We start from the raw sequence: 9757 nt of genomic DNA, 5'->3' as shown, positions 1-9757 counted from the left end.
AATTTCTAGCCTAATTGGGTCATTAGCTTTCGAGTTACAAACGAGTGAACAAGTAAATCGGGAACAAACTAGCCACTATGGAGAAAATTGAACATCGCGCCGTCGTAAAGTTCCTCACCAAACAAGGAAAAACGCCTCAAACTATTTTGCAAGAGATGTTAGCTGTTTACGGAGACTCTGCTCCTGGTAAAACCATGATTTACAAATGGCACGGCCTTTTCAAGCAAGGAAGGGAGTCAATTGAAGATGATCCTCGACCTGGACGGCCCATTGAGGCCACTACGCCGGAAATCATTGAAAAAGTTGAAAAACTTGTATTGGAAGACGGAAGGTTGAAGAAGAAACAACTTGCAGCATCAGTTGGAGTATCAGAAACCACAATTTTAAATATTCTTCATCAACATCTTGGCATGAGTAAAGTGTGTTCAAGGTGGGTCCCGAGAATGCTCACGCCGCTGCAAAAACGTGAGCGCGTCAACTGTTCCCGCGAGTATTTGGACCGCTGTGGAGAAGTTAGGGAAGAAATTATGGCCCGAATTGTAACCGGTGATGAAACTTGGGTTCACCACTATGAGCCTGAGTCAAAGCAGGAGTCGATGCAGTGGCACAAAAAAGGCACACCACCCCCAAAAAAATTTAAAGTGTCGCAATCGGCCGGAAAGATCATGGCGACTATTTTTTGGGATACTGAAGGTATTCTTTTGATCGATTATAAAGAACGTGGTGTTTCTATAACGGGAGAGTACTACGCTTCCCTATTGGACCGATTAAAAGAAGCTATTAAAGAAAAAAGAAGAGGAAAACTGACAAAAGGTGTACTCCTTTTGCACGACAACGCGCCCGTTCACACGAGTCATGTTGCGACGGCTGCCATTCATCGATGCGGTTTTGAACAACTACGCCATCCACCCTACAGTCCAGACCTGGCCCCTAGCGATTTTTATTTATTCCCAAAGATGAAGAAAGAGCTGCGTGGAAAAAAATTTAGAGACGATGATGAAGTCAAGTCGGCGATTTCGGCGTATTTTGACGCCCAAGACAAAACCTATTTTTTCGACGGTATTAATAAGTTATATGCCAGATCCCAAAAATGTATTCGTGTTAAGGGGGAATATATTGAAAAGGAAAAATAACATAATGTATCATTTCATCTTTTTTCCCAGTCATTCCGCGAACTTTTTGACCTCCCCTCGTATATGATGGATATATAGGCTTGTTTCCGAGACATCGTTTATATGTATTCATGTATGATTAAGTATGTATATTGTATTAAACAAAGCACCCCGGCAGCCATAGCGCAGGCTATGCCTATTTTGGGGCAAGATAATTTGTGTAAAATTGTATCAATATCTAATAAATGTGTAGGTTCTCTACTTAGGATCGTACTTGTAAGCGGAGAATCAATCAAATTCATGAAAGATTGCAAGGACAGCATAAGTCGTATTTCGTTCCTTTGCAGGTGCGGTGCTTGCGGTGGGCAAGTCTCAACACGCGTTGTACTCTGCGAATATCTTAATTTATATTGTGTTTTTTATAGTGTGTTTCTTCTTTCTCAGAGCGCCATTTGTTTTGAAAGAGGTGGTAGTGTATGAATTGACATCAAAGATAATTCTTTAGTAATTAATTTTACCATAAAGTGTATGCTAGTTTCACTAGCTAGTTGCTAGTTGCCACGTACCTACCAGAGCTTTGTAGTACGTGGAAAAAAGCTCCTTGAAAACCGCACTGTGGAGGACCGCCACACATTCAGTTGATGGGGATGATATCCTAATTTGTGGCGTTTTGTGCGAAGGTGAAATTCGGCGGCAGGAATCAGGTGTAACAGCTCTTCGGAATACTCCCCATGATAACTGCGGTAGAAGACACACAATGAAGCGACGTGTCTACGCAACGCCAAGTGATCAAGTCATTCACAGATTACTGGGTCCCCGACAATCCGAGTTGCTCTGCGTCGCACGCGGTCGAATGGAGCAAGCTGATACTGGGGTGCGCCAGACCAGAGACGACAGCAATACTCCATATTATGTGGCCAGACCTGCGGTTGGTAGAGCGCTAGAACCGGCTTGAAGTATTGCCATGCTCTATTTATGACGCCCAGCTTCTTCTAAGCCAATTCGGCTTTGCCATCCAGATGACCACGGAATTGGCAATCGCTCGAGATTTCGAGACCCAGTATTCCGATACTAGGCGAGGCTTTAAGGGAAGTGTTGTAGAAGAGCAGTGATACGACAAATGGGGTTTTAAAGTTTTAACTGCACTATTTGGTTTTATGTGATTAAAGTGTTGGTAGGCTCCCCACAAGATGGACCGACGATCTGTTCGAGATCGCTGGAATACGTTGGATAAAGGCAGAACAGGACCGATTTTTTGGGGGAGGCCTTTGTCCAGCAGTGGACGTCTTCCGGCTGATGGTGATTATAGAAATAGAAAAAAATCTTTATTAGCAATAATATAACGCCACACGCTAATCTTATCTTTAAATTACATCTTACAATACTAAATCACATTAGAGAAGGAAAATATACATATACTTAATTAGAGAGAGATAAAAAATAGCAATATAATATTTAAAATAACAATACTCATATGAAATAATGTATAGGTATATATGACTCATTATGATGATTATAAGTTAATTCTAAACCAGAATTAATTTTACCATTATTGTATAATAAATTTTAAAACATAACTTTCTAGATTGTAACATTCTGTGAATATTTTTGTATTGAATTCATAACTACGTAAAGACAAAGTCATGTTTGACAATAAAATTATATTTAGATTTCCGCATCATAACGCCCACTCAAACGCAGTATTTATTCTCGAAATTTATCTTCATGTATAGTGTATTTATTTATAAATAATACTCATTACAGCCACTTTGAATTGAGTAACAGGGTTACCATGAATTCTGATCTTATAACTAAATAAATTGATCTTTAGATTAGGATTAATTAATTTTACCAACAAACTTTAAATATCTTTATTAATTTATAAAAATAAACGATAATTTCTTATGGTGATCACCTAAAAATGTTTTATTTTTATTTTAAACCTTAAAAATTGCGTTATCGGAGGGCGTTATTTGTTTTTCGAGCAAAATGTCACAACATATCATCATGCGGAGGTGGCGGGTTGCAAAATTTACCTCACGTAACGTATTTATGGATATCCTTTTACTTAGAAGGTAGTCTAACTGGATAGATGAAAAGTTAGTACACCATGAAGATGTTTACTGAAAAAATTGCAGGACAGGTTTCTTAGGGCATATACGTTGTATCCACACGGAAAATAGCTGAATTAAATAAGCAGGGTTGGTTTCATCCTGTAGAAACATTAAGTATGTGATCATGATAAGTAATGAGTAAAGTATGTTGAAATTTGACAGGAGAAATGTTATGCATACAGTCGCATTACACTGCATTATACTTAATAATATGAAGAAGACCCTTAACACTGCGAAAACTTTTTAAAAAGAAATAAGTTATACAGAAGGCTTAATCTCCTACAATAATTCTTGTTGGTATATAAGAATGCCTCCCCTTCTTGTAACATCGACTCACTACCAACCGAATCAAATAACACAGTAAAACTTAATTTACTCAATTATAATACAGGTTTAATCTATAATCCAGTTGTAACAATAAACATTTACTGAACACTTATCTTTTAGCAATTGCTAGTCGAACCCGCTACAAATAATCTGTAATTAGCATTGCTAAATTATGAGAAGATTCAATTCGATATTTTTATATTCTAGAGAGCTTTAATACTTACCAAGAAGCGTTGATAAACTTCAGTTCATAATCTCTCTCGGAAACGAGGGTGATTGTATGAATGTATAAAATATGATAAAAGACAGAACGCCTGGTGTCACCACAATGAGACTGTATGGCCGGCAAGTTCAAGGTGCGTTCCCGTTGAATCATTCGTGTGGGACGCCTGAAATAATCTATTTAAATCTACACTGAAACGCGATCACAACAGTCTGACGCGAACGACGCAGCGCGCCTGCAACGAACCATTTTAAAGGTATTTATTCAACTATTTATAAAAATATCATTAATAAATAAATTACTTTAATTATATTAATACCGCCAATCAGGTTGGCCATCTGCTGGTTTCGTGACTTCTGAAGTAATATCATTGTCTTAAATGTTTTCGTGACTAGCAAATTTTGCGTTTACACCGTGATTATTTTGGGTATTTCGCTGAAAATATTAGATAATTATTAAGAATTCATAGACTTTTACGTTCAGCACGTTTCACTTTTTTTTATTTCTACTAAGTGCTTATTTGTGCTCACAACTTTCTCACTCAATTGTGTGGAAACATTAATTGTTAGCTATTGGAGTTTAAGAATTGATTCATTTAAACTTTTTTCAATTTTGAGTTTGCCAGTTTGATACAATAAATGTATATTTTTTTTGTGAAATCAAAAACCTTATATCCAATGACATGTTTAACGTTGGTTAATGTAACCAATATTACCTAGCTGCTCTTTAGAATACCTACCTAGAGTTGGAGATCGTAATCAATGTTAAAAAGTAAGTAAAGAGCTCTTAAGATTATCTATATAGAGTTGGTAGTCGCAGTCAATTATACCGGGTAGGTGCAATGGTTTTTAGAGTACATTATAGTGTTTTGGAATGATAATATAAAAGCCGTATTATTCGAATAATACAAAGTCTTTCTTCCATATTTTTTTATATTGTTTACCTTTGTGATTAATCTAAATTTTCATTTTAGTCTTTAAAACAATGTAGTCAGAGAGCCCTTGATCTATTTGAATGAATCCAATATTCTAAAATACATCGGTCGCATTCTCTTAGACTGTTTATGATAGTTGCATCAGATCTAAAACTGTATTCAGGTGATTCACGAGCGATGGAATAGTTCCAGAATTTCACGCTATTTCAATCAGTTTAGAATTTAGATGATTATTGACGGGTGAACATCTCTTGTTATATATTGATATGCTTTGATGATAGACTGTTTAACATTCTCAATGTGTTTTTTTTAGTTTGCAACTAGGTATACACAGTGAAACTTTATGGCTATACTATACTTTAACCAGACATTCTTTGCGTCATCACTAATGACTATGTGAAGTCAGAAATGAATTTGCATTATATTTTAATACAGTTATTGTGGTGCTTCATTTTTAAGGTGTTCTTCTGAAGTCCTTTGACCTAAAACAGATGAATAACGTAGATGTGACAATTTTGTATTTACTTTAGTTATGTATTACCCAATAACGATACGAAATTCTAATCTAATTATGAAACTATGTTACTATATTATATTTATTAAAACTTAAACGTCACAATACTATTACATAAGACTCAAATAACGTAGCATTGAAGGGATGTTATAACCTTTCTGATTCACGGAGTATAACAAACTGTAGATCATATTTTTGGTTTATTTAAAATAATATGAAGACCAAATTTACGATATCTCTATTCAAATACACAAAATTATTTAGCAGTTTCACCACCTGGACGGGTTCCTCCATTATGCGGTTTTCAATGAACTTTCATCCATTTATAACCAAACTGTGGAAGTGGAAACCTTCCAGATTCATATAAATAACGCTGCTTTATATAAATACAGTCAATGCTGAAAAGTTTCCTCTGATAGTTTTTATTTATGAAAATAAGGAATGAGACGTGCAGGACGTTCAGGGTAATTGATACGCCCTGCCCATTACAATGCAGTGCCGGTTAGGATTCTTGAAAAGCCCCAAACGTTCTGAGCGGCACTACAACTGCGCTTGTCACCTTGAGACACAAGAAGTTAAGTATAATTTGCCCAATAATTTCACTAGCTACGGCGCCCTTCAGCCCGAAGCACAGTAATTCTTACACATTACTACTTCACATTCAAAAATAGTACTTCAGTCTGCAATAGAGCAGCCGACGTTGTCTTTTTATCTTAAAAACCTTTCAAATTGTTTCGTATTCGTCCGAATAGGACGGTACAAATGGGGCATTATTTACGATTTTTGAAGAGAAGGCATATTTTCTTATGCCTTTAGTTGATTGAAGAAAAGAAAATATAGGGACATACTCGTAGATTTGCTACTTAAATTTTGTGACAAAAATTCACTCAATCCAGGGAGGAAAGAGGGAGTACGTTTGTATAGAATAACGCTGCTAACGACCCCTCTTAAGTTTATTTCTATTAGTAAGATAAATATACTGAAAATAGGTGACAGTGGATCAGAAATAAATACTTCTGGAAATAATATTTAATACAAAATGTATTTGAGTCAAGCTTGTTGCACTATCTATCTGTTCTGCAGCATATGCGGTGAAGAAAATTAGACGGTTAACTGACATAGATACGGCGAGATAAGTATACTTTAGTTATTTTCATAGTATTATGTCCTATAGTATATTGTTATGGGGCAGTGCGGCCGATATTAATACTATCCTTGTGCTGCAGAAGAGGGCTATTCGCGCGATTTATAACCTAGGTCCTAAAGAATCACTAAGAGAAAAATTTAAAGAAATAAACATTTCGACTGTTGCTTCTCAATACATTTTCGATAATGTTTTGTATGTTCATAAGCACATTGAGGAATTTTCTAGAAACTGTGACATTCATAATGTTAACACGAGGAACAAACAAACTTGTTATGCCTACTACTCGGTTGGTTCGAGTTAGTAAGTCTTTTGTTGGGCGATGTATATGCTTCTACAATATGATCCCAGAAAATGTACAAAACAAATGTGTTACGAAATTTAAAAGAATTGTTAATAAACGTTTGTGTGGGAAAGGTTATTATAGCATAAACGATTTTCTTAACGACACCACGGACTGGGATAAAAGCGAACACCCTCAGGCTCTTTAATTATAAATGTTTATTGTACGATATTACATTGTTATCCATATTTTATATTAAAAAAAAAGCCCGCTGAGTTTCTTGCGCCCATTCTTCTCAGGTCTGAGGCAGTCTCTTTTGAATGGGTGGTAGATTTCGACGTTCAATAAGTGATTTTAAATCCTATTTTGAATAAAAATATTTGAATTTGAATTTTGAATCTATTCTTTCGTTTCAGATGTCTATAGTTCCCCTGATGTTCCGTGACTGGTGGGATGACTGGGACCGCCCGTCCCGGCTTCTTGACCAGCACTTCGGCATGGGGCTGAAGAAGGACGAGCTCCTCTCGTCTCTATCCACTCTGCCTTCCAGCTCTATCTTGAGGAACTCTTACTTCAGGCCGTGGAGAGCAAACCTTGCGAGACAGGAGTCTTCCTCCACGATCAACTTGACTAAAGAGAAATTCGAAGTGAGTATGCATTGTTTTTTTTAATGAAATTAAGGCACGAGACGAACAGGAAGTTCAGTTGATGGTATTTGATACGCCCTGCCCATTACAATGCAGTGCCGCTCAGGATTCTTGGAAAACACAAAAATTCTGAGCGGCAATCCTGTGCAAAGGAGCCTTCCACTGTTTTAGTTCATGGTACGTACTTTTAACACTATAATGATTAAACATTTTGGAAGAATTACGTGAGAAATTATGTGATTAAGCACATCTTACCTTTACTTATTACTTACTAGCTGACCCGACAGACGTTGTTCTGTACATTATAAATAAAATACTGTTTTTTATGAATTTAATAACTTAAGATTTATCAATCTACAAACCGTTGGTAGTCAAATGAGAAACTTAGAAAGATATAAAAATTCTAATTAGTTATTCATTTGAAACTATTCTTTAAAATTTATTTCGACGGGGAACATATCAAAGGAAAAACTTAACTGTTGTTTTTATTTTATTTCGAGCATTTTCATATTTATTCACCTTTTAAACCTTCTCTGGACTTCCACAAATAATTCAAGACCAAAATTAGCCAAATCGGTCCAGCGGTACTCGAGTTTTAGCGAGACTAACGAACAGCAATTCATTTTTATATATATAGACTAGTGGACCCAACAGACGTTGTCCTGTACACACGTCTTAAATTTGAAAAATCGGTCCAGCCGTTAGGAGGAGTTCACTAACATACACGTGAGCAGAAGAATTATATTATATGGACGGAATTGAGAATCTAAACCAATCTCAAATTCACTGAAACAAACAAAAAAGTCATCAAAATCAGTCCAGCCGTGTAGGAGGTAGTTTAATTGTGAATCTAAACCATTTTCGAATCCACCTGAAGACACACACCAATCTCAAATTCACTGGAACACACAAAAATATCATCAAAATCGGTCCAGCCGTTTTGGAGGTAGTTCAATTGTGAATCTAAACCATTCCCAGATCCCCTTGAACACACACAAAAAATTTCATCGAAATCGGTCCAGTCGTTTGAGAGAAGTTCAGTGACATACACACTCACAGAAGAATTATATATATAAAGATAGATAATAAATCGAAGGATTAATTCCCTTTAAAAATATAATTCAGTTGAAATGATAATTAAATTATGTTGATTCTATAATACCAATTATATGATATACATATCTCATTATACGTGTTATATTGTAAACACATGCGCTTGCAATTATTTCAGTCCGCGGTATTCTTAGTACACTTCCACGTAGTGATAGTTTTTACTATTTGTAATTGCGTATTAAATTTTTTAAATACTGCAAGCAATAATAATTACTGGGATGATTCATAAATTATGCTAAAATTTATGAAAAATACTCTCATAAACGATCGTCCAACTTAGTTTCTATACACCCCGTGCTATATATATCTCTCTCATTAAAAACCTTAATAAGGTTCAATACAATATTTTTTATCACTTACTTATGGCCCAAATAAGAACTTTAGAGCTACCCATTGTAGCTTATATGTATGAATATATAGATAATCCAGTGACTTATAAATAAATAACAGCCATATCATCATCAATTCCAGGTCATTCTTGACGTCCAACAGTTTACCCCTGAAGAGATCACCGTGAAGGCAAGCAACAACAGTGTGCTAGTTGAGGGAAAGCATGAAGAAAAGCAAGACGAACATGGATTTGTCTCCAGGCAGTTCACCAGACGCTACATCCTTCCAACTGGTTACGATGTAGCCGACGTCATCAGCTCCTTATCATCGGACGGTGTCCTGACTATCACAGCCCCGAAACGCCCACCACCGAACGCAGGAGAACGAATTATTCCCATTCTGAAAACAGGCCCGGCTAAACAGCCTGAAGCCCCAAAAACAGAACAGCCCCGCGAGCAAACTGTTCCCATTATTACATCCCCATAATCCCCTGACACAACGATCGAATGAATAGCATTTATTTTTAACCCAAAGTTGGCCAACATTGGGCTAATCGAAAAACGAATTAGGGTTAAGGAATGCAAAACATCACTTTTCTTTGTTATAATTGAATTAAAAATATAAATTTTATAGTTTGTTTTGTTTATCTTATTAAATATGAGCATCTGGAAGTATGATGGAGAGTAAGATACTGGAGACAAAGAATTATCATTTTAATGATTGAGATAAATTTGCCAGAGGAAGGCTTTTTTTCACTTCTATCATGGAAGGACATGTAGATGTGTTTTCTACTAAGCGCCGTTCTACCACGTCAAGAAGTAATATGCAAGCATTATATTGATTTTCGGTTCGAAGGACGTCGTATCTAGTGAAAGGACTGAAATTAAGAGACTTAAAATTTACGTCTCAAATTGACGAACGTAATTGCGACACCTTTCAGAATTTTAGGTCAAGAATCCTAAGCGGCACTGCATTGTAATGGGCAGAACATATCACTTACCATAAGGTCAACGTAA

At 36.1% G+C, this 9757-nt stretch overlaps 2 protein-coding genes across 2 annotated transcripts in view; both read left to right on the top strand.

The window, feature by feature from the left end:
• LOC126977843 (peptidyl-prolyl cis-trans isomerase FKBP8) overlaps nt 1–9757 on the top strand; it is a 323871-nt gene that overhangs the window by 40203 nt on the left and 273911 nt on the right. The window lies entirely within an intron of this gene.
• On the top strand, nt 3876–9371 carry LOC126977854 (protein lethal(2)essential for life). The gene is made up of 3 exons (XM_050826491.1): nt 3876–4032; nt 7068–7298; nt 8883–9371. The coding sequence occupies exons 2-3, from the start codon at nt 7068–7070 to the stop codon at nt 9225–9227; spliced, it is 576 nt and encodes a 191-aa protein (XP_050682448.1). The 5' UTR covers nt 3876–4032; the 3' UTR covers nt 9228–9371.

This window comes from Leptidea sinapis, chromosome 46 (assembly GCF_905404315.1).
Source record: "Leptidea sinapis chromosome 46, ilLepSina1.1, whole genome shotgun sequence".
Taxonomy (NCBI): Eukaryota; Metazoa; Arthropoda; class Insecta; order Lepidoptera; family Pieridae; genus Leptidea; species Leptidea sinapis.
Note: the sequence above shows the minus strand (reverse complement) of the source record. Positions and strands in the feature narration are given on the sequence as shown.